Here is a 26,367-nt window from a genome sequence, read left to right as displayed (position 1 = left end):
CAATTATGGACAAGAAGCAATTTTGCTTCTAGTGGTGTGTGTGAAATCAACGAATCCCACTGCAAATTTAATGATGGTACAGCGCTTGCGAGTTTTTTCCCGGTTCACTGTATTTATTTATGACCAAGAATCGCAATTTTTGTAGGAAATCCAGTCGTGCCGAAAAAATACAGATTTGGCCGGAAGGACGATTGTACATGGGAGTATTTCTCAGGATCGTCCAAAGAGTGGAAATATTTCTCACGATCGTCCAAGTTGACCATAAGTGGTATTTTTATTCCAAATCGTCCACCGATGCATGATTGGCTAAAAATCTCATGTGCTCAATATCCTCGGAAGTAAGTCCGAGGGGAGTTTCAGTCCTCTCCATTCCAGAATTTCAGCGGCCCCCAGCAAACACCGTCCGCACCCGCCGTCCACGACGCCACACCAAGCGCGACAGACACCGAGCGGTATGACCCAGCGACTTTCGATCTATACTCATGAACACCTATCTGGTCCAACATGCCTCTGGCTCATGAGACTTTTAGCCAATCATGCCGTGATGGACGATTTGGAATAAAAATACCTCAGGAACGGTCAACCGGGACGATCGTGAGAATTATTTCCACTCTTTGGCCGATCTTGAGAAATACTCCCATATTATGATAGTACTACTAATACCTGATTGGACAGCGCCAGCTAGCTAGCTAGCTACCTACCTGAACGTGCGATGGGATGCACCAGCACACTGCGGGCAAAGTGGCGACTCGTTGAGGACCTTGAGAATGCAGTCGTCGTGAAAGGAATGCCTGCAGGGTAAAGTGGTTCGCGCGCACGCATCTAGGTCGTCGTCATCACACAGTGAGCAGTGAAACAAGTCGGGCTCGGACGGTCGATGTTGGGTGGTAAACGACAGACGTGAATTCTTGGGCGACGTCACTTTGAATATGCTGGGGTCCAAGTCCACACCGTGAAAGAGAAAGTCGAACAAGACTGCTGGGACACGATCCTTTGCTCGACAGCACGATCGATTGTGCGGGGAATTGATGAACGTGACGATCACGTCAATCAAGTCTTGGTAGCTGTGCAAACGCGCCTCCACCACCCGCACGTTGGACGCAGAGCGGAACCACGGTTTCTTCGGAAGCTTACCCTGCACATCCACGAAAAACCAAGGACATAGCGCATCACACGAATGCCCTCGCTCTAACGCGTTGCATATCCGACGCTGCAGGTTCACGAAGTCGTCGTCGGACTTGGCTGTCGTGACTGTGGCATGGGTGTCCTTGTTGGACACCGTGATGGTGTACGTGACGGCATGCTGGCTGATGTTTGCCTTTGCAACCTTGATGGAGACGGCATCAAACACGCCTAAGTTGTTTTGCATGCCGCCGCTGCGGCTACCTTGAAGCTGGCGGCCTTCTCTTCTCACCTTCTTTGACAAAGGGATACAGTACTAGGTCTGCCGGCCACGACATCCTCGACGTTGTAAACATTGGGAAAAATGGGAATAATCCCGTTCGAACATATCTCTCGTAGTGGACTTCACGTGTCCTCCGGGGCTATGGAGGCAAGTCTTGACGAATACTAGTATATGAAACTATTCGCATAGCGTTTCCCCTGAAGGCCATAGAAAGGTCATACACACCGTGCTATAGTCATCGTGTTGCGGTATTTTCATAGAAAACCGAGGTTGAGGATACTCACCAATTTTCACCTAGGAAAGGAAAATTCCTTCTCATATTGTGTAGGATACAAGGAACATGCAAATAAGAACGCATTTATGCGCATCGCGATAGTGTTTGGCTTTCAAATCGAGAAGACGGCGGCGTTGATTTGGATTGTGAAAGGTTCATAAATAGGGGTTGAAAATGGGATCTACGCGATTGAGGCATTGGCGAGGCAGTCGGGGCATGCCAAACGAGCATTCAGCGCTTCCAGGATGCAATCGTCGTGGAAAGTGTGGCCGCATTGCAACTTGGTCAGTCCGCAGCAATCGTCCGCAACATGGTCACATAACGAGCAGGTGAATACCATGCCGTCCGACGAGCGACTGGAGTTACTCGAGCAAGATAGCCGCGGTTGCTTCAACGGCGCAGCGGTATACATGTTGGGGTCCACAGTCAAGTTTGTGAACAGGAATTCGTGGAGGACGTCGGGGACACGTTCTATGGCTCGGTAGCACGATCGATTGTGCGGCGACGTGACGAATGCAACAACGAGGTTCATCATGTCTTGGTATTGTTTCAAGTGGGAGGCAACGACACGAGCGTGTGTGGACGAACGAAACCAGTGCTTCTTGGGGATCTTTTGCTGCACATCAACATAAAACCATGGGCACAATGCGTCGCATGTGTGCCCGTGCTCGAGGGCGATGCAAATCTGTGTTGTGAGGGTTGCAAAGTCGCCGTCCGTTTTCGCCGTCGTCACTTTGGCTTGTGTCTCTTTGTTTACAATGGCCATCGTGTACAAGGCACTGCGATGGCCTTGGGTGACATTGGCCTTGGTCAATGTGATGGCGAGGGCGTCAAAGATGTTTCGGTTCATCACTCGGTCGCGATGCGCCCCAGTGTGCAAAATTCGGAATGTAGTGCTCGAAGAGTGGACGATGGCGCTGGCACGTGATTGGATTGTGGGTGTGGGGGCCGTGAAAATCCCGTCAAAACAGATGGAGAGTTGGGGAAAACCTCATGGACAGGCCAATCACGCGCGGGGAACGCCCACTTTGTCCCTCGACCTCGGTTGATTACACGGACGCGCCATGTCGTGAGCACCGTTTACGACGACTGGTGTTCGGGGATTGTATCGAGACTGTGATTCCGATCTTGTGGTGGTACAGCGTCCCAGGAGGAGGCATGTTGTGCCGCATGAGTAGCCAAGTCGTCGTTGGAATTCCATGCACACGTAAATTGTGTGCCTTGGACACGACGAGGGTTCAATTTTCATCGCCGACGCATTTTTGCATGACTGCTGAAACCATCGACCAGCACAAACAATGCCGCCGCATTGTTTGTGCTAATGGTACGGGCGAAATAGCTCTTACAACTATTACGACTGGAACTCCTTCCGTTTATGCACAGTCAATAATAATGCTGGTGAAGACCAGCTGGCAGCGACAAATTACCCTGTGCTTGTTAGCCATCCAACTATTGCCGCTAGCACATCCCTGTCTGGTATGTCCACCACGTCGCAGGAGGTCACTGTCATACTGTCCTTTGGCAGCAAGCAGATCCTTCGTCGGTCCGCGCGCATTCACCGCGATTCACAGTCAAACATGACGTTCGATTTTCAAACATGACGTTCGATTTTGAATAGTACCAGTACTGTGTCTGTCGGCTGCGAATAGCAGGAGTGAATGACGGATGGAATGTTTGTCGTGGGATGCCAAATACACCCGACAGCCTGCATGGTCAGTGGCACTCCACGTCACTTTGAGCGAGGCGGCTGTCGACGACTTCGGCATGATAGCACTACATCGAGGTTGTCCGATCTACTGCCAAGCTTGTTGACTCGTGAATCCGTTTTGTGAATGATTCATCCAGCGACAAATAAACCCATGAAGGCAGCTCGACGTTACCTCGGAATTAAGACAGCGCAAGCAAATCATACACTTCTCCCCGCGCGTCATTGCCCTCGTTGAGGTCCAATTTGACTTGGACGCAAAACACGCTCTGCTTGGCATTTCCAATGTCACTGGTCAAGTACACTTCGTAGTTGCCTTCGGGGGCAATGCGGGGTAGATTCAGCGACACTTGCAGCGCGTCAAACTTGCCTGGTTGGACGGGGCACGTCAAACCCACCACATCGATGTGACCCAACCCAAGGGGCAATGGAATGTGGGTTTTCCCACACAAGCTGCCGTAGTGGCTGTAGACCAGTTGGCCCGCCAACTTGACAGCAATCGACAAATGCGCAGAGTCAAACGCAGTCTTCACAACGCCGTTGCCGAGGAAGTGGATCGGCTGGCCTCGCTTGGGGTCTTTCGGGGTGACCGTCAGGTTGTTGAACGACACTAATTCTGTCGACAAGTCGCCGCACTGTGCAATCGTCACAGTGGAGCCAACGTTAACCACCGGCTTGTCATCTTCGTGCAAGGCGGCGAACTCCATGTCAGAACTGATAATGGAAGCAGTTGGATAGCTCGGGACCATCGCCACTCCGCATTGACCTTGTTCGACGCCGGTTTCGCGGGCCAAATAGATGTAACCTTTGTCGCCCCAGTCTTCGCCCCAAGAGTTCTTCACTTTCCAATACTTGTTACCGTCCTGGATGCCGTAGCCGACGACAAGGACACCGTGGTCCAACTTGGTCCCACAGCTCTTGTTGAACACCCCCGACTTGTAAAATTGGAACTCGGGCTGGTCCGCTTCAATAGCCACCGACACGGGCTGCTGTGCCACCGCCGCCTTCAATGCATGTTCGTCATTGGATGCCACATCGGTGAACCCTGTCACTTTGGTGACCGCGGTACACTTGGACTTGACACAGGTCGACTGGTTTGCATGGTACGTGTAGTCTTCCTCTTTGCAGAGGCCCACATGATTCTTGATCCAACCAAATGCATGATCCATCAAGCCTCCGCCACAGCCCATGTCACCGTCGTGATCGCAATCGACAAGCTCTTGTTCCGACAAACTCACCAATTTGTTGCTCGAGACAAACGCCGCACCCTCAACCGAACCAGTTGTGGAAAAGGCCCAACAAGAGCCACACATCCCTTGGTTCTTCACAGGGGTCACGCCTCCTTTAGCGACCCAGTCGACTTCATCGGGAACGTTTGAAGTCTTGAATACCTTGACCGACGACTTCAGGCGCTCGTCGATGTAGCTCTCTGGGACGCGAAGCCCCATTCGGTGGCGCTTAAACTCCTCGAACGACATGTGCGAGTACTTGTTGTGCCCCAATGTGTAGGACGACCCCTCCTTACTGTTGTGCTCAACAATGAACTGATCGTTCAAGATGAAGTTTTCAAAACGGTGGATCCATTCCGTGGGGTGGATGTCGATGCCGTAAGTTGCCATCCAGTGGCGGAACTTTCCTTCATACGACGTGGCCGACACCGCGGCGGCAAATAGCGCCAGCAAACTCTTCATGATGACGTCTGCCAGGGAGATTTGTAAAATGGCCCCACATTGCAACAGCACACGTGAGGAAGATCTAACGGTTGTTGAAGTAGAAACAATTAATTGAATACAAAGAACAAGACCATCAAGAATATTTATTACAGAGCAAGTATCCGTATCCGGAAAATTGTCAAAAGATTTCCAATGGAATTGTGCATGTATGACAACCGCGACAAGAAAAAATATTTTGAATTATCCCATAAATCGAAAATATCGTTGTGACCTACAGTCCACACGAAGCTATGAGAGTGCGACCAACTCAGACACTTCGCCGTCGTGGTTCTTCTCGTTGAGATCCAAGTGCACTTGGACACAAAACACAGTCTGCTTCTCGTTGGCCGTCCCCACTTCGCTCGTCAAGTGCACTTCGTAGTTGCCCTCGGGGGCGATCGGGGGAAGCTTTAGCGACACTTCTAGTCCTTCAAAGTGGCCGGCGAGCACGGGGCAGTGGAGGCCGTTGACGTCGATGTGGCCAAGGCCAAGTGGCAGGGGAATGTGCGTCTTACCGCACACGCTGCCGTAGTGGCTGTAGACAAGCTGGCCAGCAAGTTTCACTGCAATTGTCAAATCTGCAGAATCGAACTCCGTTTTGACAATTCCGTCTCCGAGAAACTGGATGGGCTTCCCTCGTTGAGGATGCGGCGGCACCACAGTGAGGTTCTGAAACGCGGCGAGTTCATTTTGAAGGTCGCCGCATTGGACAATCGTCACAGACGAGCCATACTCGTGCACAATCATGTCCACTTGGGGGTCCACTGGAGCTGGCTTGTGGTCCGCCTGGTGCACAGTTACAGCTGTGTCGGCAATCACTGACGCCTTGGGGAAACTCGGGGCCATGGCAACGCCGCATTGTCCTGCTTCAGGGCCAAACTGACGTGCCAAATAGATGTACCCATCAGAGCCCCACTTGGATCCCCAAGAGTTCTTGACCTTCCAAAACTTTTTGCCGTCTTGCTCACCATACCCAACGACGAGGACACCGTGGTCCAGACTTGTGCCACATTCTTTGTCAAACACACCAGACTTATAGAACTGAAACTCCTTCTGATCGGCTTCGATGGCCACGGCCACCGGTTGGTGCGCCACGGCAGCTTTCAGCTCTTCTTCGTCGTTCGGAGTCACGTCGTAGTAAGCCAGGACGCGCGTGACTGGGGTGCAACTCTTTACAGTGCACGTCGACGCATTCGCATGGTAAGCGTAGTCGTCTTCCTTGCACAATCCCTTATGGCGCTTGATCCACTTGAATGCATTGTCCATCAAGCCTCCACCGCAGCCATTGTCAGAGTCGTCGCAGTCGACGAGTTCTTGTTCCGACAGACTCACCAACTTGTTGCTTGTCACGAAAGCTGCACCCTCCACGGCCCCAGTCGTGGAGAATGCCCAGCACGATCCACACATGCCTTGGTTCTTCACCGGAGTGACAGCGCCTTTTGCAACCCAATCGATTTCGTCCGGTACAGATCCAGCGTGGTGCTTCAACACGGGGGGGTTCTTTCGACGAGACTCCAAGTACGAGTGGGGGACACGCAAGCCAACGCGGTGGCGCTTGAACTCTTCAAACGACATGTGAGAATATTCGTTGTGGCCCATCGTGAAGCTCGACGTTCCTTTCTTGTTGTGGGCCTCAATGAATTGATCGTTCAAGATGAAGTTTTCAAAGCGATGCGCCCAGTCGACAGGATTAAAGGTAAGTCCATGCTCCTTCATCCACGCGACAAACTTCGCTTCGTACGAGGTCATGGGCGAGGCACCAGCAGCCATTGCACAGACGACGGCACAGGCGGCAACAGAGACCTTCATAGTTCGAGGAGGGTGCGGCCGAATTGCGAAATGCCGTCATGATCGCTTGAGATTTTTGAGGGTAAGGAAATTCTTCGCTTCTCCGCCCCGAAACCATTTAATTGCTTACAAAGGGCAATATACTATTCATTTTTTGTTGGAAATATGGGATGTGGGGTCATCCGCCGCAGAGTTTTCGCCAATCAGCGTCGTTGACCGGACCAACATTCCGTGCCAGGACATATGCATGGGAAGATCGTGCAACTTCAACCAGTGGCAAGGTTCCGCGATGGCGGCGAACTTGCCGCGCTCCACGAGACTCTAGCAGTTGATGACAGCACTACTGGAAAGGAAGTCTGCGCAGGCTCAGTAGCTCTGCCCACAAGGACTTTAGCCGACTTTGTATGCATTTCCTACCCCAAATTTCGACAGGGACAATGCTAACCAAATTGAATGATGGGGTGTGCGGTGGTTGTGTTACGTCGAATTATACACACCGCTTGGAGGAGCGTTGCCGTGAACGCGGCTGGAGCGACTCGAATGGTCATCACCGGCCGAGGAATGAACGTTGAGATCTGAATTTAACAGCACGTACCTCATTCGAAGCAGACCTTGCAGCCGCATTTGGCGGTCATGGGAAAGGGTGACGTTGTCCGCCGCGTCAGCCTCCCTGGGAGCGCGACATCAAGCGAAAGGGCAAGTAGTGAGAAAGGGAACACGGCTGTGTCGCCCGCAGATCCACCGACGCTGGTGGCGTCATTGGTGATTCCGCTTACCCCGAGATATGACAGCGGTCGGCTCCTGCCGACACTCGCGCGTTTCCGCATCTGGTTCAGCCACCTCCGTGAGGTGTTTGGCTTGCAATTCTTCGTGGTCGTGAGCATGGTATACTTTGTCCAGGGCTTTGGCAGCTTCAACGGTCTCGCCGTATCCTTCCTCATGAAAGTCACGTTGCATATGCTGCCCGTGGAATCGCAGGCGATCTTGACCACGGCAGCGTTTCCGTGGTCAATCAAGCCTGTGTTTGGCATCCTCTCGGACAGCCTCCCACTCTGCGGCTTTCGCCGTAAGTCCTACCTCATCGCCATCAACTTCCTCGGGTGCCTCGCCACGCTTCTCCTCCACGACGTCCAGGCCGTCATGGCTGACGTTCCTCCTTCTGTGTACTCGATTGGCCACCGCGATGAGTGACGTCATCATTGACGTTCTCGTGGTCGAAAGGGCACGGATGGACCCACTGCATGGTACGCGATCTCAGGCCATGCTGGCGCCGTGATGTCCTATCGCTGTCGTTCGTGACACGCTGACCCTGCAACCATTCGCATGTAGGAGCGAACGATTTGCAGTCGCTCACATGGTCCGTCATGGCAGTGGGTGGAAACCTTGGGTCACTCTTGGCCGAGCCCGCCACGAGCCACTTGGGGGCCGCACACTGTGTTCACTTTGGCCGCAATTGCCCCTTGCATTGTCCTTGCTTTGGCGGCACTCATGCACGAAGAACGATGCGACAGACGCGAGCGCAGTTGCTCCACCATGGCCGACGAACAAGTCAAGGTCGTGTGGACGACGTTGAAAGTTCCTGTGATTTGGAAGTCGGTCGCGTTCATGTTTCTTTCACAAGCGTGAACTCCAACATATGACCAAATCCAGTTCTACTACGCCGTCGAAGTCCGCCAGTTTTCACCTGAGTTCTTGGGGACGTCGGCGCCCTCGGGTACGTCCGCTCCGTCTGACCTTGCCATGGTTGACGTGGCGCGCAGGTTTGGCTTTTTGCTAGTAAAATCTTTGGTCTACAATACGTGGTTCACTGCCATGCCTTTCCGCGCGATCCTCATGCGCGCGCAGATCTGTTTGGCTGTGGTATCCATCGCCGAAGTGCTGCTCGTGACGCGCAGCAACGCCAAAATGGGCATCTCAGACGGGTCGTTCGTCTTGCTCGAATCGATGTTTGGCGAAGTCGTCGGGCGACTCATTGCCATGCCAGTGCTTGTCCTTTGCGCGAAGATGTGCCCCCGCGGTATCGAAGGCACGTTCTCTGCACTCCTCATGGCCAATATGAACTTGAACTATTCTGTCAGCAGGTACAGGGGAGCGATATTAGCCGAATCACTCGGTATGCCAGTCAAAAGTACGACCAACTGAGGGTTGCGATTTTGATCCGCAGCACCATGATGCTTCTCCCCCTTGGCTCCTTGTGGTTGCCACCAGCAAACGACCCTGCCGATGAAGTCGAGGCCGCAACACACTGCTCTGTAGTTCCCGCGACTGTCGACATTGGCTTCCGCACAATCGTCAACGACGACGACGACGGCGCGGGCATGCTTGGAGGCAAGCAGCACCACGGCGACATGTAATTTTATACAGACGTATGTGGTCAGGTCCGTCGCAGCCCATTGGCATGGCGTCGGCCAGCCCAGCGCCTGCCCGTGTGACAAGCACGCCAGCACTTTTGTCTCTGTCCAATCCACCTTTCCAACGGAAAGACGGATAAGCGTTTCGAATTTATCCGGATATGCCGCCGTTCCACAACTTGTTCGCGTGGAAAGTCACACCCTGTTACCCGCGGTACAAGACGTCCAGCACTCATGGACCCAGAAGGATTGCACCGAGAAGGGTTTAGCGACGAAGCGCCACTGTTCAGCATTTATATTCGCAAGGGTGGCGTACGACGGGATGAGGGTGACGACAAAGCAGGGACTTCCCCAACGTCTCGGCGCGCATCAATCGACGATAATAGCAAGAATGGCAAGGACCTGGACAGCGACGATCATCCCACCGATCCTGCCAATGATCCCTTAGAGAAAGAAGTCATGCCAGTTGGTGGCAGTGCCTGCGGGCGTATCGCCGCATGGGCCAGAGAGCTCCGAGAGACGTTTGGGTTACCGTTCTTGTCGATGATCGGCACAGTATACTTTGTCCAAGGGTTCAACAGTTTTAGCTCGTTCGCGTTGGGGTACTTGATCAAAGACGTGATGAAGCTACAACCAGCGGACTCCCAAGCAGTCATGACGGCAACTGGCATTCCATGGGGTATCAAACCCGTGTACGGGATCCTCTCAGACAGTCTACCGCTCTTTGGATACCGGCGCAAGTCGTACCTGGTAATGATGAACATGGTCGGCATTGCCGCGTTCTACAGCCTGTACTCGATCACTCCCGACTCGCCCGTGGCGTTCCTGATGCTTGTCTTGGTTGCGTCCAGCATGACCACTGCGGTCAGCGACGTCATCATTGACGCGTTGGTCGTCGAGCGCGCTCGACTTGACCCCACGAACGGTATCGTTTTTTCTTGATATCGGGTCGGTCTCATGAGAATGTGATATCGCCAGGGGCTACAGACCTGCAGTCGCTGACGTGGAGCATGATGTCACTTGGCGGCATCCTCGGATCACTCCTCGCTGGGCCAACTACGAGCTACCTCGGCCCCAACATGGTGTTCTTGCTCGCGTCCGTAGGCCCCATCACGCTTTTCTTCCTCTCGTGCTCGATGTCGGAAGCCAAAGCCACGACACACTCAAACAAATCATGCACCCAGGTCGCTCGGGAGCAAGTGCGATTGTTGATGCAAGCACTACGCGTGCCTGTCGTGTGGCGGGCAGCGTTGTTTCTGTTTGCCGCGACGGCTATTTCGCCATCGTTCGGTCAGATTCAATTTTACTTTGTTACGGAAGAACTCCATTTCTCGGAAGAATTTCTAGGCAACATGAATGCTTTGGGGTACGACGGCATCTCGCCTGCCCGACCGCTTGGCTGAATTTCGTTTGCTGTAGATTTGTCTTCTTGATGGTCGGCACGATTGTGTATAACTCGTGCTTCAAGAACGTACCGTTCCGCACCATGTTCTTCCTTGCCCACATCGGCCTCGCCCTTGTGTCGCTGGCCGAAGTTCTCCTTGTGACTCGGCGCAACTTGGACCTGGGTATCCCCGACAAGTGGTTTGTCATCGGCGACGCAATCATCTCGGACATCATTAGTCGCTTGAAGACGATGCCACTGCTCGTGCTGTGCGCCAAACTTTGTCCCAAGGGCATCGAAGGCACATTCTTCGCGCTCTTGATGTCGATCACCAACATGGGGTGGACTGCGAGCTCGTTTTGGGGCGCGGCCTTGTGCACGCATCTCGGGATTGCCCGGAGCTTGTATGGCAATCTTTGGATTGCCATCGTCATCCGAAGTGTGATGAAGGCCGTGCCGATCATGTTCCTCTTCCTCCTCCCAACGATTGACCCCCAAGATGAAGTCGAAGCCATGACGTCCAACGAGGATGATAACTTGATGGACAACCGCTCAGTGGACAGCCGGACCACCGCCACCATGACCGACATCGAAATGGACGACCCCGTGGAACAGGATGAGTTCTTGGCCCAAAAGGCGCGCTCATGAGAAATTCGGGTCAGTTTACACACTCGGGTGATGGATATTGGCATTGGGCAAATTGATTCTTTGCACCGTCAGTCCCTACATGACACCTTTGCCATGGCTTCGCGAACTCGCCCGATTTGCCTCAGTGCAATGTGGTGTATTTGATGTTGATGCGCGTTCATCGTAATTTGGCACCTGACGGACGCCCTTATGCGCCACTACTTTCCAACACCGTCTGCAGGTTTTTCATGAAACTGAGGGTCTGAATAATTGTACGGAATCATCCTCACACAACTATTCCACTCGTTGTGTTCACCGCGTCCACCATGCTTCATGGAGAGTGCGTCGACGCGGTGCCGCCACCACGCCTGACCCTTCACAAAAAGCACAGTGACGAAGCGTCGATGCGATTGGCTGAAAATCCCCGATTTGGCCCCCTCCCAAATGAGGAAACACTCACTAAGGTTCGGATCTTGGTGAACCAATCATTGTGTTTTACATAAATCTTTTAAAGTTCGACAACAAATACGCACTTGTCCGAGAATTTTGTCACCCGCGATAGGGACCCATGAAATTGGCGAGGGGGGGTGCCCGTGGTATGTGCCATCGGATTGGCTAAAATGAATTAGTTTGGGAATGGCCCGATCTGATTGGGTGTGAGATATTGGTGGTGGGTCGGCCTACCTTAGACCATTCATTTGGCCCGTTTGGGCGAATGGAATTTCATTGTCGCCATAGCCCAAAACTGCAAACGCAAGCCAATCAGCCATGGTAAGTACATGATCCGGACTGAGCACGGGAGTCCAATTACAGCTCTGAACATGCAGGATCGATGGACTCATGTGTGTGCGTGCTCTTCCTCCTCTAGTCGCTCGTAATGGGACCCGATTTCCAGCATATTCTTCGTATTTTGAATACGAACGTTGACGGCCGCCGCAAGGCGTGGGTCGCCTTGACCGCCGTGCAAGGTATCGGTCGCCGCTTCGCCATCATGATCTGCAAGAAGGCCGAAGTCGACATCACCAAGCGTGCGGGTGAATTGACCAACGACGAAATCGAACGTCTCGTCGCGATCATCCAAAACCCCACGCAATTCAAGATCCCGACCTGGTTCCTCAACAGACAAAAGGACTTCAAGACCGGTAAGAGCTCGCAAGCCGTGGCCAACATCTTGCATACCAAGTTGCGCGATGATTTGGAGCGCTTGAAGAAGGTCCGCATCCATCGTGGTTTGCGCCACTGGTGGGGCCTCCGTGTCCGTGGTCAACACACCTGTACCACGGGCCGCCGCGGCGCCCGCGCCACTGTCGGCATGTTGGACAAGACCAGTGGCAAGAAGTAAATGGATTTTTCCATTCCGTAGACCGGGCCTGTGGACGACAAAGCTGCACGTTGTTTGGGCTTCGTTTGCTTTGGTCGCCCACTTCGCTTTTTGACTTGACTGTAGGGCACATCCATGGCGTTAAAACCAATATTAAAACGTTGATTTTGACCTCAAGGCAAATCAACCACGTGTGTGTGTCGGTAGGATGGGCTAAGCGTTCATGGCAGATCGTTGAGTGCCCCGAGCTATATGGTAATGACACTAACGAGGAAGGGGAGGCGCTGGGTGTTAACTGCCTGGCGTAAGGGATCGTCGGATGGGTCAGCGCTTCGGCGGTTGTCAATAGTCCAGAGCATCATGAGTCCAGGCGTGTCAATAGAGGCTTGAGATGGGATGCATGAAGCCCTTGCACATGCACGTCATGGACAACGGGCGAACGGACTGCGCGGTGGTCCCGACACTGCGAACGGAGAGCCCCTGTTCGAAGTTGAGAAATATGCGATTTCACCTGTCAGCTGCCACTCCATTTGACGACGATGTCCAAGAACGACGACGCCGACGCTACGCTGCCACCAGGTTTGTCACGTATACCTACCGCCATGGCTACATGCCGAGTGGAGAAACATGGCGACCTTTCACCTCTGATGAGGCACCGTCGCTCGTAGTTGCAGCTTCCTCGAGCTTGAGTATCAGTATCCCGAACTCGTCATTTCCATCGCAAGGACCGACAACTCAACCTCCATCTGCCCAAGCGACGACGGCCGGTGTGTTCCATGCGTCGCTGCCCGTGCTGAATCCGCCGTTGTACTTTGGAATTGTCGAAAGCGAAGTGTTCCGGTGCAACAAGTTTGACAGCTCATCGTTTTCATTCGTGTCCCAACTCGCGTTGAACACCGTCGTGTACTTGTCGACGGATGACCTGGGCCGCGAACTCAGCGACTTCTTCAAGGAGCGCGACGTACAAGTCTTGCATCTCGGGGCCAAGTACCGCAACTCCAAGGGCATCACAGAAGGAATGACGAAGGAAGCGATCGAGTGCATCTTGGACCAGCGGCGGTATCCCATCATGGTCATGTGCAAGACGGGCATTCATATTTCCGGGTACGGCACCCCCTCCTGCAGCCTCCTCCTTCCCCGTCCATCTAGGTCTGTAATCGGATGTCTCCGCCGCCTCCAAAACTGGAGCCTCACCGCCACCATCGACAAGTACCGCAACCTGGCCGGCACGACCAAGACCAAGTTCGAGAACGAGCAGTTCATCGAGTTCTTTGACGTCGACTTGGTTACGTTGCCGCCCCACTTGCCCGACTGGTTTGTGCTGAATCAGCGTCTTTTGGACGAAGAGCGCGCCGCGATGGCGCGAAGAGAATGCTTCCCCGGCGTGACGACCGAGCCCTTCTCCGACGAATATGCAGCGCTGCCCGCGTACCAGCGGTACTATTTCAATGCGCAGGGGCCGCTCACGTCGCCATCCGTGTCGTTCTCGGAGAAACTCAGTTTGATTGGAGATGACGATGGCGATTAGCGATTAAGTCAAATCATCGTGGTTGTCGCTCTCAATCGACTGCTTGACCTTGAGCAGAAGCGATACCTTCCACGGGTCGAGCTTCGTGATCGTGTCAAACTCGTAGACCGCGTCGGCAAACGCGTCTGGGCTGAACGATTCGTACGCGTTCGCCATGGCCTGCAAGATTGGTCATCACGTGCACACCGTCACGATGCGATGCGTTACCGAGAGAAATTTGCCTTCGCGCGAGTCGGGAAACGTGTAGTCGATCTCGTTGAATTCGTCGATCTTTTGCTTGACGAGCACAATGTCCTTGGACGCCATGGCGCAGATACCGGCGTTCAGCAGATGCGACTTGGCGTTGTACTTCAGTAGGTTGCTCTCCATCGACGTCTTGGCCACCTTTTCGTAGATCTCGATCGCGGATGGGTAGCGTTCCAACTCGGCCGAAAACTGCGCGACCTTGAGCAGCATGGGCTGCGCGGACGATGGTTGATTCTCCCCGATAAAGTAGTCGGCCGCCTGGCTGTAGTTTTCAAGTGCTTCCTGCATTTGCCCCGCTTGCTCGTAGATTTCTGCGATTTGCTTTTGCAACTTTGCAGCGTTGGAAAAACGACCGGCATCGCATTGCATCGAAATCGCCGTGCGGTAGTACGTCACAGCGTCTGAATTGTCAGAGTGAGGAGCGGGCGTATAGGCGGATGGATGTACCGATGGGGTTAGCTTTCGAGATGGCTTCGGCCGCTTGCTGGTAGAACTGCGCCGCACGGGAGTTCTCTTTCAGGCGCATCTGGCAATCGGCACATTTAGCAAACGCTTCACCCGATTCCTGCCCTACGTTGAGGCGCGTAACATGAGTCTTGACGGGATGGGACGACATCCTCGGTACATTTCTTGGCAATCTTGTACTGGTTCGCGGCCTTTTCAAAGTAATCCGACGCATCTTCGTACTTGGAAGACGAGCTGAAGATGGAGAACTTGTTCAAGGCCTTCTCGCCTGCGCGCAAGAACTCTTCCGCTTTGATCTCCGCTTGCGCTGCCATGTTGGGCCTTCTCGGGCACCTTAATCCTGGCGTCGTCGACGGTTGAAAATATTATAACACTTACCTGGAGCTTTAACTCTGCTTGATTTTTTTTATTTATATGTGCAATACAATCCTGCCATGATTGAACTATTCACTCTTACAATTTTATTTAAAATACACTTTTTTTCCATTTTCAATCACACGAAACGAGCAAGAAGGAAGGCAGAGTGTGTGTGTGCAAGTCAACCACGCGACACCGACACGATCCGCAGCGAGGAAACACACTGGCTGGGGCAATGGCGCTCGCACACAGCACATTGCTGCACCAAATATATGGCACCTGGCAGCGCAGGAGTATCACTCGCACGAACGAATCAACTCCGTGTTTGGAATCTTGTACGACTGAAGTTCCTCGACGTAAGAACTCATGCTCTCTCGCAATTGACGCAAGATAGCCGTCGTCGAACGTTTTGTACACGACCCTAAGTACTTGGGATGGTGACGCGAGGTTGAAAACGTCGTAGTTTGTTGTGTCCCCTAGCCAGGCAGAAGCACATGCAGTCGGCCGTGCTGGAATCGCAAGCGATCCATGGGCAACTGCACGTGATAGCTCATTGAAGTGCTCGAGATCATGACTTGTCGGCAACAGCGACGACGACAACGCCGTGCACTGCACTCGACGCCAACCAGGAGGATCGCAACTCTTCATTAAAGTACCCTTGCTAAGTACTTTATCGAGAGGGGAGAAGATAGATTTTGTGCGGTCAATTTTGCTTGTCGTATCCGGCAATTTTCCGGATACGGGCAGATTGGCATCTTTCGGTTCCCACAAAAATCTCCAGCGTGACGAAGAAGCATGAGTGAATTCCGCGAGACACAGTCCCATCGCCGCGAGAACGCGCACTTTGAGCAGCATGACGTGATGCTGCAGGAACCCAAGGGGGGATTTTGCTTCTCCAATGTTCGTCGCAACGCATTCATCTTGAACAACACAACCGTAGCGGGAAACAAGACCAAGAACGCCCCTTTCAAAGTGCAAAAGACGGGCACGACGATTGTTGGTGTCGTGTACAAGGACGGCATTGTGCTTGGCGCCGATACTCGCGCGACTGGTGGAAGTACCGTGATGGACAAGAACTGTGAAAAGATCCACTATATTGCCCCGAACATCTACTGCTGTGGTGCCGGGACTGCCGCCGACACAGAGAATGTGACGCAAATTATTTCATCCGCGCTGGAGCTGCATCGATTGAACACGGACTCTCAGTCTCGCGTTGCGACGGCCATGACGTTGTTGAAGCAAAAATTGTTTCAGTACCAAGGCCACTTGAGCGCCGCCCTCGTGTTGGGTGGTCTTGACGTGACTGGTCCGTCGCTGTATACGATCTACCCCCATGGTAGCACGGATCGACTTCCGTTCGTGACGATGGGCAGTGGCAGTTTGGCAGCTATGGCTATCTTTGAAGCAGGCTACAAGGACGATTTGGACGAAGCATCTGCCAAGAAGCTCGTGCAACAGGCGATTCTGGCGGGTATTTTCAATGATTTGGGCAGTGGAAGCAACGTGGATATCCTCACAATCAAGCGCGATACCGCTGGCGAAGTGATTGTCGAGAAAGAGTTCAACATCATCAAACCCAACGAAGTGAGCGTCCTCCGCAACCAAGTAAACCGCAACGTTGTGACGAACATCCCCCGCGGTGCCACTCGTACGTGTCATGCTTTTTCCTACGCTTTAGACCGGGCTTTTGACATTTTTGGATTTTAGGTGTTGTGCGTCAGCACTTTGAACCGCTCTTGGTGGTTGAAGACGGAACGCCGATGGACCTATAGTCGATGTACCGCTCCGATTGTAGCTGAAACTAGTCCATTTAACTAATACACTTCGATGGGCTGAACGTACACTAGCATGGCCGTTCGTGTCAAAGCTACAGAATTTGCGCCGTGAGCCCCAACCGCGCAACGTCCGCGTCCGGGATCGCAAAAACGGGGTGGATTTTCTTGATCGCGGCAAACCGTGCCTTGTCCTCGCACGAATCAAAGTACCCGAGCATGCTGAGGCCGCAAATGCCGAAAAAAGTATGGAAGATATCGCTGACGTTGCCAGGTCGGTCGGCAATCCCGCCGTCGTCCTTGTCTTGGCAGTTGAGGATGAACTGAATCAACTTGTCCGTGTTGATCCAGTGGAGTTTTCCTGCCAAAAAATGGATCGGTTCCTCTGCAGGATCATCTTCAGCAGGACACCACATACCCATCATGACGAGGCACGAAATGTTCCACCAACTGTAACACACATCGGCCTGCTTTTCGGGGCGGCCATTAAGCCCGCCCGAGTCGCACTGCCGTTCGCAGAGCCACCAACCCAGTGTGTCCACGTCGACGTACTAGTTCAGGAGAGTTCGGTCAAGAGGATGTGAAGGATCGAAGGAGGGGGTAATACCTTGTCGAGCTGCTGTCCCATCGAGAGCGCGCCGACTGCCGTGAAGATGTGCCCGCCGTGCGACTCGCAGCCGGGGATGTTGCCAAACCCACCGTCAAAGTTCTGGCATGTCTTGATGTATGCCATAGCTGCGTCGATGTTGATGCGGTGCTCTTGCTTGAGGATCTTGAGCACACTCAGTGCGCAATACGTGTACTTGGTGTCAACTTCACCGTGAATGTCGCCGACAAACGACCCGTCCGGCTGTTGCAGCGATACGACAAAGTCTGCTGTCTCCTCTGCAAGGACTTGATCTTCCTTCCCCAGCATCACAAGTGACAGCACGGCATGACAGGTGTAAAGCAAATGGCGGTCATGACCAATGTTTCCTCCGAATCCACCGTTCGGATGCTGGCATGCCAGAAGCCACTGAATCAACTCGTCTGGAATGTGATGCGCCTTGCCCAAGGCACAAAGACTCCCCGCCGCCCAGTAGAACGCCGATACACGCAAGTGCTCACTGAGGCAGCTCTCCAGGCTTTCTTTCTGCTTGGACAGATTCGCCAAGTACTTGAGGTGCGTGTCGAGGTAGAACGTGTCATGCTCTGGTAGCGTGGACATCGTGCAGATTTCACTAAGCGTTGAATTGGTGGGAGAAATGTCGAATTTCCAACTAATAAAAACTTGCAGTTTATTTTGAACCCAGCAGTTTAATGCCGAAATCCTCATTCTTCCACATGGGCAAGCAAGAGGTAAACCCATTGCCTATTTTTTCAACTTTGCAATGCGCTCCCCAACGCGCTTGTCCATTTCTTCTTTCGCCAGACGCTTTGCTTCTTGGAGGGACAACTTCGGCAGCGGAGCCTTCACGTCCAGTTTCTTGGCCTTCTTCGAGCTTGAAGCGGTGGTAGGGACCTTTCGCTTTCTCTCGGGAGTTGCCTGTTCTTCCATATCGACATCCACCACAGCCTAAAGCAAACTAAATTTATCAACAAGTTCGATGATCTATAAGTATACCGCCTTTGCCGCCGCCTGGGCGGCAGATGCTTCCGCTCGACGCAACGCTTCTTCAGCCGCTTTTTGCTCCATCGCGAACTTGGACTTAGCCATGTTCTCGTTTTGAAGTCTTAATTGCTCTCTTTCCTCGGCCAAAATTCGCGCTTGCTCTGCCATTTGTTTCAACTGTTCCTCAAGTTGTTGTGTTTTGCGTTGCTGGTCAGTCAACGTCGCTTGCAGCTGTTGCGTTTCGATAGCTTTTTCGCGCATGACGTTTGAGATTTTAGTTTCCAAATCTGAGAATGCCCCAGTCAGACGTAACGAACACGTCCATGTAAAAAGTCGCCAAACGTACTTGCAGTGTGCGCCTGGTGAGACGCAATATCTTGGCTTAATTTTTCTCGCAGGGCACGTTCGCGCTCAGCCAATTTTAGTGCATGCTCTTTCTCCACACTCAACTTCCTCGCTTCTTCCATTGCGATTTCAGCGGCTTTAGCTTCTTTCTCTTTTGCCTGCAAAATTCAAGTTTCAGCATACTAGGCATGAAGTATCGCAAAGTACCAGAAGAATGCTTTGCTGTTGCTCTAACTTCGCCTGGATAGCGCGAAGCTCGTTCTGCAGTTCGATTTGTTTGGAAGCATTTTCCTCAATCATTCGCTGGGCATTTTGACGCTCTTTCGACGCCAGTTTGAGCCCTTCAGCTTCAGCTCGCAATTTTTCTTCAGCTAGCACTTTTGCCTTCTGCTGAGCCGATTGAAGTTGTAGTTCCAGCGCTTTCGTCTTGGCCTCTTGCGACGACAGCTCGTCAAGCAATTGCTTAGATTTAGTCTCCTTCTCCAACAACTTTGAATGCATTTCTCGCTCCCGCTCTAGTGACACAGGCAAGTTCACAAGGTAAAATGATCGACAAAGCACATACTTGCTGCTAATGCCTGCGATCTCTTCACCTCATTTGCCAGCGCTTCAGTTCGTTGACGTTCAGCCTCGGCGGCATTCATCAACGCAGCTTTTTCTGTTTCCTTTCTAAGGAAAGAGGTATTGTTGCAAGTGATTGTTGACGACTATGACAATTAAGACGTACGTGTTGATAGTCTTCAACTGCACCAACAGCGTTGCCAAGTCAGCTTTCAAAGATTGCATAACTCTTTCGTGCTTCGTTTGGCTTCCGTCGCTCAATTCTGCACACGCTCGAATCAAGTGTTCGGAGTAAACTTGCTCCAATGTTTCCACCGACATGGGAATGGCAGCAGTGATCTTTTCATTTAACTTGTCCATCAACGAGTCCTTCACGGCTTTGTACCGCACAGAGGCTTCGCGTGCAGCCGTGTCCTTCGACGCGACTCTGTTTTGTTTCTCGTACGTTTCTTGCAGCTAATGATATAATTAAATAAAAAAATAGGATATGATTCGCGGGACTGGACTTACTTGCTGAGTGTACTCGGTGACGGCATTCCCGAAGTGCACCATTTCTTCTTGCGGGAAACTCCACCCTTGCATTTTGTTAGCAATTTCGTACACGATTCGTTCTTTCGATTCCATGATGCGTTCGCATAATTTGGTTTGTGTCATTGGCAATACGATCACTTGGACGTCCTTGTCCAACAGGGACTTTGCTGTGCTAATGAATTGAAGAACCACACGGCGAATGTGGAACGTGTATTGCCGCTTGAGATCGTCCAGCAATTGCGCATGAAACTCACGCATTTGCTCCTCAATGTCGACTTCGTCCAAAGCAGGGTTTGATTCGACAAAATCGAATGATCCGTGCAATCGAAGTAGCTCCTCTTCCAGCATCGAAATCGTGAACGCAGACCCACTTGCAATTTGCTTGTCCAACCAAGCCGTGCCCTTGGTCTTCAATTCATTTTTGAACAACGCTAGTTGACTCTATGGGGGGGGAGTTATAAAATTCACACAACATTCACACAACACACCAGCAGTTTGGACGATCGTTCGCGAATTGCGCGTTCGTTCAAATATTGTAAGCGCTCCTTTAGCACTTCTCCTTGTTGTTCCAACCGTTGAATCTCGCTGTCGTATGAGTTGAGAGTAGTTCTGGGGCAGTTTTGAAGCGGAACAATAGAATCATGAATGATGGTATCGCATTGCTGATGAAGTGCCAGTGGAGCCACAGGGAGTAGGGATTCCAACTGTTTGAAGTGTTCGCTGATGGAGTTGCTGGCGAGGTCAACAAGGGTGTGGAAATGTTGCAAGATCTATCATAAATCTCAGATTGTGGCCTTGTGAAATAAGTCCTGCGTACTTTTTCGTTGTTGGATTTGGACACCAAGTCCAGTTCTCTTTCAACAAACATGTTCAGTGCCTTTTGGCATTCTTCCGTTACGTCCGTAGGAAACGATTGCAGACTTTGCACGGCCCCTCTGATCAAATCGGCCATCCTATAGATTCAGTTGTGTAAGTCGCTATGGCGTCATCTCAGCTTACAGTACCCTTGTCGAACTTGATAGGTGAACGTCTGTGTGTTGACCAAAGTCGGCAAATCCAATTGCGTCTTGCAGTAAGCTCGAATAGCTTCCTCAGCGCTCAACTGAATTTTCTTTCCTTCAGCACGCCGCATCGACGAATAAATGGACTCGGGCATAATTACTCGATTGTCGTTCAAGCTCTAATCACAACGTCGATACGACCTTTTCATGGTATAAAAAGCTACCTCTGCGAAGAGAGGCATCATGTCGGCCAATTTATGGCCCGTCAACGGTTGCTGATTGAAAAGCATGGGCTCCTGCAGCTGTTTCGATATGGTATTGCGCAAGTCCCGCAACTTGCCTTGAAAGGAGGGTTGCAGCTGTTCAAACCGGATGCGTTCGCTCAGCTGGGCTGTGCTCACAACCTATATTTCGTTGTTGATTGCAATTTATATGCATGATAGATGTGACAGATAGATTACGCATACCGGCAACGGGAACAACCAAATGTTGATACTCTCGAACGCTTCGCTCAATTCGTGGCGCGCAAGATTGCGATTGCTCACTTCCTTGGACACACCCTTTTCCTTCTTAAACAACGCATCATGGACTTCCGTTGGACTTGTGTTTACGAAATTCCAGTCGCGAAAAACACTAATCATACAACGCTAGCGAATGCAGGGTTGCGACTAACTCACGAACATGTGAAGATGGCCAAACACTTTTCGAGTTTCCCCCTCTGCCAGTTCGACGTTTTGGGCTGCTTTGGCGAGCACCGCAAGCAGATTGAGCATGCGGTCGGCTTGCAGAGAGTCTTTCCAGTTGAATATGACGACCTTGGACGAGAGCAACACCGGGGACACCAAGCGGGAGTCGTCTGTTGGGTTAACAGTAAAATTTTGCTGATTACGAATGATACGGTCACACGTACATGTTATATCGCGATCACCTTGCCCTTCTGCGTCGACAAACCCGATGCTCATGTTGCTGCCAGAAACTGGCGGACATCCGTTGATCCGACTAAACGCTTCCAGCGGCATGAAGTGGCTAGAGAGGTCAACGCCTTGCGTGCATGGCTCCTTTTCGTTGGATATGCGAAACAAATCCTGTTGGTTTGCGAGGAGATTCATCAAGAACGACTTTCCTTGGCGAGCAGCCCCAAAAATACTGATCAAGTTCACGCTGTGCCTTTCCGGCAATGCATGCAGGACTTTGAGAGACGCAGATGGAGACACAGTCATCTTCCCATCTTTGTCCATTCCCAGCCACTTGACTGCCTAGGGAGATGGGTCACGTATCCTCTCCACTCTGACGTTCATGAAGAATGTACCTGCATGGTGGATGTCGTTGTCATTTCGCGCTCGACGTCTCGAAAATGACCAATTCATTCTCAAATATTTTTGAGCGCAATGTTGTCGAAAACCATACTCAATGTATGGGATTTCGTGCGATGATAATAAAAATGCGCTAACGCATTGCGATTGGCTAGAATTCAAATATGCTAGCATGCGATTTTGAACCACCTTGCAGTATTGCGAAGCGTCGACCCGCCGATCCGCTGGACATCCGCCGCTGACTGCAAGGCATGAATTTGACAGCATGCGACGAAGTCAATGTAATTTGCCCTTGTACAACGGTCCACATGCCGGACTCACGCCGTCGCCACCCCTTTCATTGCGCCTAGGTGCAACATGTGGTGGACCACATCGCCGTCGACCAATCAAATCGACATCTCTTGAAGAGGAGTCGAAAGATTGATTTCCTTCCTCTCAATCCATCGAATGGGAACAGCAACAGTCGCGGACATCGTGCATGAGATCTTGGAGGCAGAAAGCCTCCCTATCCCCAGCTCTAGTCTACTGGCGCTCATCCAGACCCTGGTTGACCATGCCGAGCACCTTGAGCAGACGGTGTCGGACTTGAACGAGCAGCTGGACAACCTACGCGAGCAAGTGACACTGGGGAATGCAGCGACAGTCATCCAGGCGGGGTTTCGCGGAGCCAAGGATCGAGAGATAATCATGCGCGCCAAGAAGTTTCAACAGCAAGGGACACGGGTGCTCAAGAAGTACCTCCTCAAGAAAGATCGCGTGCCTGGCTTGCACAAGCTCGACACTCTCCACGGCGACATCGGTAGTCCCAAGAAGACCTCTGTAGTCTCACTGACGTGCTATATTCTAGCACCGAACTTTCGACGACTGAAAGGATCGCCCATTTACGGCGGTGCCCAACCCTCCGAAGTATCCGGACTAACTTCACATGGTGATTTGGCGTCATGTCGATTGTGTAGGACGGTATCAAGCACATTTTGGACATCGTCGCGGCCGACGGGTATTCTAAAGTCGTGTGGGTGACATTACGTGAGGTAAAACTGCGCGTTCGACACGGGGATCGTGCTGATGAGTTGTTTCGACGTACAGGAAGCTGTGATATTTGTCGAAGGCACACCCTTCACAGCGCGGCGTAGTGGGAAGCTAAACGACAACGATTTGGTGCCAGGAATGACCGGCCACAATATCACCGTGCTTGAATCGACCCTCAAGAACAGTCTGGTGGACCAATTAAAGTCTAGCGATCACAGATTTGAGTATTGGCACGAGCCCACGCTGTTGTGCAACGAATTGGCCGTGACCACTGTCGACCCGAGTCATGTATCTTGTCATCTTGTCTCCTGTCAGAAATACGAACGTCGTAACATGATGGGCGTAGGTCTTGACGTTGCCGGAGCTCATGAGTAGCATTCAACACACTAGGATTCGGTCGATAACGTACTACCGCGCCCCGATCGACCGCGAAAACTTCCCCGAGCATTCCATCTTAGATCAACTCGTCGAATGGATTCACAACGCGGACGCCACGACGGCAATGATTTTTAATTGTCAGGTGACTTTGTTACCCTCCACCGTGCCCGTGACCTCATGTTCTTGTTTCACAGAAAGGACGAGGGCGCACGACCACAGCCATGTCATTGGCGTACTTGATCTGGTCGGCGCCGTTGGAAATGCAATCGTTCGTGAGCACCCACGCCCATCCAGAGGTGCGCCTCGTCCGCGCTATGACGATGGATCCTCGCAATGTCGACTACAAACTTGGTCTGTACAAGGTACTACCAACGCGGGTCAAACGACGTGATCGTGGATGCATTAGGTGATTCTCGCGCTGTGTGAGAAATTGGAGCATGGCGTGCGAACAAAAGGCTGGGTCGACAAAGTCATTGACGACGCGTCTGCCATCTACAACATTCGACTCGTCATCGATGAATATCGCACTGTAAGGACGCCATCGGGTGCATTCCTTGTCTGAACCTGGTCTCGGTAGAAATCCCTCGAAGAAGCGAAACCAGCAAAGAGGTCCTTCTTCCTGGTAAGTGTCCACCACCAAAGAAAAGTGTCTGACGGAGGCATGCAGCATCGCGCGTGTCGACTGCTCGAGCGGTATTTCTACTTCATCGTGTTTGGATCGTACTTGACGACAACGCCAACCGACGTGCCGTTCTCGACGTGGCTCCAGGGCCACCCGGACTTGTTCCGTCTCTTGGACACCATGGGCGGAGCCACGTATCCGTCGAGTAAAGTGCTGCACAACAACATTTTGAAATTCGATCACTTTCCTGGGTTGAATCGGCTGCCGATGGTGCTCGGGCCAAACGTGCCCAACTTTCGTCAAGTCGGGGACTTTCCCATCTTTGGCACGGCGCAGGTTGGTGGGCATGTCGTGTCGAGCGATGCTGTCGTCTCATGTATCGTCTCTCCAGGTCTTTCAAGAAGGTATTGTGGACGTGTTGCAGCATCTGCGCAGTATCGGCCACCCCAAAGCGATTTGGATCAACTTGAGAGAAGAAGTCATCTTGTACGTGGCGGGCCGGCCATTCGCCGTGCGCAACCAAGACAATGTGTTCCTGAACGCGGAATACCCTGGCATTGAAGTGAACGAGATCACGGCGATCGAAGCGACATTGAAGAAGGAGCTGATTGAAAAGGTGTCGAGAAACAACGGTCTCTTCAAACACCTGTACGTACTCGTTTTTGAGCTGCTCGGCTGACAATGCGCACCCAGGCACGAACCGCGCGAGTACGTGACAGAGGAATCGTTTGACGTGATTTCCCCCGAGAACGATATTTTCACGCTGGACGATGCATACCATGCCGTCCGCCGCGCTGGGTTTGACGTCCGTTACGCCCGAATTCCAGTGAGTAGTGTCGGTCCCATGCACACTTCCGTGGAGTCATCATGTTGGCTAGGTTTCGGACGAAATTGCACCCGAGGAGAAAGACTTTGACGACCTCGTGCGGCTGCTGGGTCCGATCTTCACGTCGGAGGTCGGCAGTCAGCACCCCACGGCGATCATTTGCAACTGCCAAATGGGCCGTGGTCGAACTACAACCATGTTGGTGTGCATGTACATGCTTCGTGCGGTCATCGCTGGTGCCGTGCCGTCGCATGTCGAGCCGAAATCGACGGTGCACTTTGGTGTGATCGATGAATTGGTTGCTACCCTCGACAACGGCCAGGCGAGTTTGGATTTGGTCAACCATGCCGTGGACATGGCCGACCACGTCCAAAATCTGCGCGATTGCATCGATTCGTGCCGGGAATTGACCAAGGAGAACGGGCTGTCAGTTGAGAAACAGGAGTATTTCATGCAGCGTGCAGGTAAGTCTTGTGATGTCTCGTTTGGGCGGTATCTGACGTTTGATGCGACGGTGCAGTGAACTACTTGGAACGGTACTTTTACTTGATTTGCTTTGCGTCGTACATCCTGGACGAGCAGCCAAAGAAGTTTCCGACACTGTTTGTGAACTGGATGTGCTCGAGATACGACAATGCGCTCTACGCCTTGTTGGACAATCTGAACTTTGACGACAAGAACGATGACGTGGTGTCGTCGATGCGGTGGCGATGGCGCCGAAAGCGAAAGCTTGTGTACCGTTTGGAGTAACAGAAGTGCATTCCTTCGTGTCGATGCGACACGACCGAGGACAAGCAAGGTCCACGACGACACTACGGATGGTGACGACCACCGTTCCATCGTCGTCGTTCGTGTAATGCATCTCTATCTCAAAAAACCGCGGTGTGATCTGTCCGCAGTACGTTGGCGAGGCTGCAACTATGTTGGGACGAATGCGGGCAATCAGCCCAAGTTGGTGGGAGGCGTGTACTCACTCGCTCAGGTTGCGTCGATTCGACTTGGTCGAGTTGCAATATCACGATGGAAATATAGGTTTTTGAGGGATGGGATTGGTTGAAATCCTATGATGGTACGAATTTCAGTGACGGGAGTTGCGTTGGTAGGAATTGGACAGTGTCGATCCTTTTCGATGAGTAAGACCGTACTTGAACAGGATCATTTCTATAGTGCAGTCATCTTTACTTTGTTTTCCAAAGTAGACGATACCAATAACTTTGAGGATCGGAAGCGACCCC

General features: G+C 52.2%; 14 protein-coding genes across 16 annotated transcripts; 7 read left to right on the top strand and 7 right to left on the bottom strand.

The window, feature by feature from the left end:
• Positions 1 to 528: 528 nt before the first annotated feature.
• Positions 529 to 1,428, bottom strand: H310_06293 (hypothetical protein). Its single transcript, XM_008871298.1, has one exon. The coding sequence runs from the start codon at positions 1,367 to 1,369 to the stop codon at positions 698 to 700; it is 672 nt and encodes a 223-aa protein (XP_008869520.1). The 5' UTR covers positions 1,370 to 1,428; the 3' UTR covers positions 529 to 697.
• A 272-nt stretch (positions 1,429 to 1,700) lies between these two features.
• Positions 1,701 to 2,571, bottom strand: H310_06292 (hypothetical protein). Its single transcript, XM_008871297.1, has one exon. The coding sequence runs from the start codon at positions 2,527 to 2,529 to the stop codon at positions 1,861 to 1,863; it is 669 nt and encodes a 222-aa protein (XP_008869519.1). The 5' UTR covers positions 2,530 to 2,571; the 3' UTR covers positions 1,701 to 1,860.
• Positions 2,572 to 3,411: 840 nt separating this feature from the next.
• Positions 3,412 to 5,092, bottom strand: H310_06291 (hypothetical protein). The gene has a single exon (XM_008871296.1). It carries the CDS (start codon positions 5,073 to 5,075, stop codon positions 3,567 to 3,569), a length of 1,509 nt encoding a protein of 502 aa, XP_008869518.1. The 5' UTR covers positions 5,076 to 5,092; the 3' UTR covers positions 3,412 to 3,566.
• A 150-nt stretch (positions 5,093 to 5,242) lies between these two features.
• On the bottom strand, positions 5,243 to 6,940 carry H310_06290 (hypothetical protein). The gene has a single exon (XM_008871295.1). It carries the CDS (start codon positions 6,903 to 6,905, stop codon positions 5,346 to 5,348), a length of 1,560 nt encoding a protein of 519 aa, XP_008869517.1. The 5' UTR covers positions 6,906 to 6,940; the 3' UTR covers positions 5,243 to 5,345.
• Positions 6,941 to 7,517: 577 nt separating this feature from the next.
• Positions 7,518 to 8,075, top strand: H310_06289 (hypothetical protein; the record flags this gene model as incomplete). The annotated part of the gene is made up of 1 exon (XM_008871294.1): positions 7,518 to 8,075. The coding sequence occupies one exon, from the start codon at positions 7,518 to 7,520 to the stop codon at positions 8,073 to 8,075; it is 558 nt and encodes a 185-aa protein (XP_008869516.1).
• Positions 8,076 to 8,417: 342 nt separating this feature from the next.
• Positions 8,418 to 9,238, top strand: H310_06288 (hypothetical protein; the record flags this gene model as incomplete). The annotated part of the gene is made up of 4 exons (XM_008871293.1): positions 8,418 to 8,480; positions 8,535 to 8,598; positions 8,662 to 8,965; positions 9,007 to 9,238. The coding sequence occupies 4 exons, from the start codon at positions 8,418 to 8,420 to the stop codon at positions 9,236 to 9,238; spliced, it is 663 nt and encodes a 220-aa protein (XP_008869515.1).
• A 183-nt stretch (positions 9,239 to 9,421) lies between these two features.
• Positions 9,422 to 11,536, top strand: H310_06287 (hypothetical protein). The gene is made up of 3 exons (XM_008871292.1): positions 9,422 to 10,160; positions 10,214 to 10,601; positions 10,655 to 11,536. Exons 1-3 carry the CDS (start codon positions 9,470 to 9,472, stop codon positions 11,265 to 11,267), a joined length of 1,692 nt encoding a protein of 563 aa, XP_008869514.1. The 5' UTR covers positions 9,422 to 9,469; the 3' UTR covers positions 11,268 to 11,536.
• A 420-nt stretch (positions 11,537 to 11,956) lies between these two features.
• Positions 11,957 to 12,848, top strand: H310_06286 (hypothetical protein). Its single transcript, XM_008871291.1, has 2 exons — positions 11,957 to 12,017; positions 12,115 to 12,848. The coding sequence occupies exons 1-2, from the start codon at positions 12,015 to 12,017 to the stop codon at positions 12,586 to 12,588; spliced, it is 477 nt and encodes a 158-aa protein (XP_008869513.1). The 5' UTR covers positions 11,957 to 12,014; the 3' UTR covers positions 12,589 to 12,848.
• Positions 12,849 to 13,084: 236 nt separating this feature from the next.
• Positions 13,085 to 14,143, top strand: H310_06285. 2 transcript variants are annotated; one of them, XM_008871290.1, is made up of 3 exons: positions 13,085 to 13,146; positions 13,236 to 13,671; positions 13,717 to 14,143. In XM_008871290.1, exons 1-3 carry the CDS (start codon positions 13,107 to 13,109, stop codon positions 14,093 to 14,095), a joined length of 855 nt encoding a protein of 284 aa, XP_008869512.1. In that variant the 5' UTR covers positions 13,085 to 13,106; the 3' UTR covers positions 14,096 to 14,143. The 2 variants fall into 2 exon arrangements, with proteins under 2 accessions (XP_008869512.1, XP_008869511.1); XM_008871289.1 differs by having other exon boundaries at positions 13,236 to 14,143.
• On the bottom strand, positions 14,073 to 15,160 carry H310_06284 (hypothetical protein). Its single transcript, XM_008871288.1, has 4 exons — positions 14,967 to 15,160; positions 14,789 to 14,911; positions 14,303 to 14,742; positions 14,073 to 14,254 (listed from the first exon to the last, which is right to left on the bottom strand). The coding sequence occupies exons 1-4, from the start codon at positions 15,118 to 15,120 to the stop codon at positions 14,099 to 14,101; spliced, it is 873 nt and encodes a 290-aa protein (XP_008869510.1). The 5' UTR covers positions 15,121 to 15,160; the 3' UTR covers positions 14,073 to 14,098.
• Positions 15,161 to 15,896: 736 nt separating this feature from the next.
• H310_06283 (hypothetical protein) lies at positions 15,897 to 17,009 on the top strand. The gene is made up of 2 exons (XM_008871287.1): positions 15,897 to 16,811; positions 16,871 to 17,009. Exons 1-2 carry the CDS (start codon positions 15,959 to 15,961, stop codon positions 16,933 to 16,935), a joined length of 918 nt encoding a protein of 305 aa, XP_008869509.1. The 5' UTR covers positions 15,897 to 15,958; the 3' UTR covers positions 16,936 to 17,009.
• Positions 16,833 to 18,184, bottom strand: H310_06282 (hypothetical protein). The gene is made up of 3 exons (XM_008871286.1): positions 17,543 to 18,184; positions 17,354 to 17,486; positions 16,833 to 17,296 (listed from the first exon to the last, which is right to left on the bottom strand). Exons 1-3 carry the CDS (start codon positions 18,140 to 18,142, stop codon positions 17,031 to 17,033), a joined length of 999 nt encoding a protein of 332 aa, XP_008869508.1. The 5' UTR covers positions 18,143 to 18,184; the 3' UTR covers positions 16,833 to 17,030.
• Positions 18,178 to 22,309, bottom strand: H310_06281. 2 transcript variants are annotated; one of them, XM_008871284.1, is made up of 15 exons: positions 22,274 to 22,309; positions 21,875 to 22,220; positions 21,646 to 21,820; positions 21,432 to 21,597; positions 21,189 to 21,368; positions 20,968 to 21,143; positions 20,781 to 20,916; positions 20,452 to 20,733; positions 19,943 to 20,404; positions 19,599 to 19,888; positions 19,437 to 19,540; positions 19,079 to 19,386; positions 18,873 to 19,029; positions 18,539 to 18,813; positions 18,178 to 18,490 (listed from the first exon to the last, which is right to left on the bottom strand). In XM_008871284.1, the coding sequence occupies exons 1-15, from the start codon at positions 22,295 to 22,297 to the stop codon at positions 18,287 to 18,289; spliced, it is 3,285 nt and encodes a 1,094-aa protein (XP_008869506.1). In that variant the 5' UTR covers positions 22,298 to 22,309; the 3' UTR covers positions 18,178 to 18,286. The 2 variants fall into 2 exon arrangements, with proteins under 2 accessions (XP_008869506.1, XP_008869507.1); XM_008871285.1 differs by having other exon boundaries at positions 21,432 to 21,820.
• Positions 22,310 to 22,691: 382 nt separating this feature from the next.
• H310_06280 (hypothetical protein) lies at positions 22,692 to 26,029 on the top strand. Its single transcript, XM_008871283.1, has 13 exons — positions 22,692 to 23,076; positions 23,125 to 23,183; positions 23,234 to 23,308; positions 23,364 to 23,594; positions 23,653 to 23,826; positions 23,879 to 24,046; positions 24,091 to 24,213; positions 24,262 to 24,306; positions 24,352 to 24,642; positions 24,698 to 24,954; positions 25,000 to 25,132; positions 25,185 to 25,596; positions 25,653 to 26,029. The coding sequence occupies exons 1-13, from the start codon at positions 22,725 to 22,727 to the stop codon at positions 25,880 to 25,882; spliced, it is 2,550 nt and encodes an 849-aa protein (XP_008869505.1). The 5' UTR covers positions 22,692 to 22,724; the 3' UTR covers positions 25,883 to 26,029.
• Positions 26,030 to 26,367: the final 338 nt, after the last annotated feature.

This window comes from Aphanomyces invadans (assembly GCF_000520115.1).
Source record: "Aphanomyces invadans strain NJM9701 unplaced genomic scaffold supercont1.11, whole genome shotgun sequence".
NCBI lineage: Eukaryota > Oomycota > Saprolegniomycetes > Saprolegniales > Verrucalvaceae > Aphanomyces > Aphanomyces invadans.
This window is presented reverse-complemented; position numbering and strand designations above follow the sequence as displayed.

What these genes read in the sequence shown, in the direction of transcription:
- H310_06293 (XM_008871298.1), bottom strand. Translation starts at nt 1,369, where the DNA reads ATGCAAAACAACTTAGGCGTGTTTGATGCCGTCTCCATCAAGGTTGCA.
- H310_06292 (XM_008871297.1), bottom strand. Translation starts at nt 2,529, where the DNA reads ATGAACCGAAACATCTTTGACGCCCTCGCCATCACATTGACCAAGGCC.
- H310_06291 (XM_008871296.1), bottom strand. Translation starts at nt 5,075, where the DNA reads ATGAAGAGTTTGCTGGCGCTATTTGCCGCCGCGGTGTCGGCCACGTCG.
- H310_06290 (XM_008871295.1), bottom strand. Translation starts at nt 6,905, where the DNA reads ATGAAGGTCTCTGTTGCCGCCTGTGCCGTCGTCTGTGCAATGGCTGCT.
- H310_06287 (XM_008871292.1), top strand. Translation starts at nt 9,470, where the DNA reads ATGGACCCAGAAGGATTGCACCGAGAAGGGTTTAGCGACGAAGCGCCA. An exon ending in TCGACTTGACCCCACGAACG is followed by an intron (nt 10,161 to 10,213) that starts GTATCGTTTTTT and finishes TGATATCGCCAG; the next exon opens with GGGCTACAGACCTGCAGTCG. An exon ending in GGCAACATGAATGCTTTGGG is followed by an intron (nt 10,602 to 10,654) that starts GTACGACGGCAT and finishes CGTTTGCTGTAG; the next exon opens with ATTTGTCTTCTTGATGGTCG.
- H310_06285 (XM_008871289.1), top strand. Translation starts at nt 13,107, where the DNA reads ATGTCCAAGAACGACGACGCCGACGCTACGCTGCCACCAG. An exon ending in CGACGCTACGCTGCCACCAG is followed by an intron (nt 13,147 to 13,235) that starts GTTTGTCACGTA and finishes CGTCGCTCGTAG; the next exon opens with TTGCAGCTTCCTCGAGCTTG.
- H310_06284 (XM_008871288.1), bottom strand. Translation starts at nt 15,120, where the DNA reads ATGGCAGCGCAAGCGGAGATCAAAGCGGAAGAGTTCTTGCGCGCAGGC. An exon ending in GTACAAGATTGCCAAGAAAT is followed by an intron (nt 14,912 to 14,966) that starts GTACCGAGGATG and finishes GCCTCAACGTAG; the next exon opens with GGCAGGAATCGGGTGAAGCG. An exon ending in GCGAAGGCAAATTTCTCTCG is followed by an intron (nt 14,255 to 14,302) that starts GTAACGCATCGC and finishes CCAATCTTGCAG; the next exon opens with GCCATGGCGAACGCGTACGA.
- H310_06283 (XM_008871287.1), top strand. Translation starts at nt 15,959, where the DNA reads ATGAGTGAATTCCGCGAGACACAGTCCCATCGCCGCGAGAACGCGCAC. An exon ending in CATCCCCCGCGGTGCCACTC is followed by an intron (nt 16,812 to 16,870) that starts GTACGTGTCATG and finishes TTTGGATTTTAG; the next exon opens with GTGTTGTGCGTCAGCACTTT.
- H310_06282 (XM_008871286.1), bottom strand. Translation starts at nt 18,142, where the DNA reads ATGTCCACGCTACCAGAGCATGACACGTTCTACCTCGACACGCACCTC. An exon ending in TGGGACAGCAGCTCGACAAG is followed by an intron (nt 17,487 to 17,542) that starts GTATTACCCCCT and finishes CTCCTGAACTAG; the next exon opens with TACGTCGACGTGGACACACT. An exon ending in TTCGTGCCTCGTCATGATGG is followed by an intron (nt 17,297 to 17,353) that starts GTATGTGGTGTC and finishes ATTTTTTGGCAG; the next exon opens with GAAAACTCCACTGGATCAAC.
- H310_06281 (XM_008871284.1), bottom strand. Translation starts at nt 22,297, where the DNA reads ATGACAACGACATCCACCATGCAG. An exon ending in AGGTGATCGCGATATAACAT is followed by an intron (nt 21,821 to 21,874) that starts GTACGTGTGACC and finishes TTAACCCAACAG; the next exon opens with ACGACTCCCGCTTGGTGTCC. An exon ending in TCACCGAGTACACTCAGCAA is followed by an intron (nt 19,889 to 19,942) that starts GTAAGTCCAGTC and finishes TTATATCATTAG; the next exon opens with CTGCAAGAAACGTACGAGAA.
- H310_06280 (XM_008871283.1), top strand. Translation starts at nt 22,725, where the DNA reads ATGGGAACAGCAACAGTCGCGGACATCGTGCATGAGATCTTGGAGGCA. An exon ending in TGTGGGTGACATTACGTGAG is followed by an intron (nt 23,309 to 23,363) that starts GTAAAACTGCGC and finishes TTCGACGTACAG; the next exon opens with GAAGCTGTGATATTTGTCGA. An exon ending in ACAAACTTGGTCTGTACAAG is followed by an intron (nt 24,047 to 24,090) that starts GTACTACCAACG and finishes TGGATGCATTAG; the next exon opens with GTGATTCTCGCGCTGTGTGA.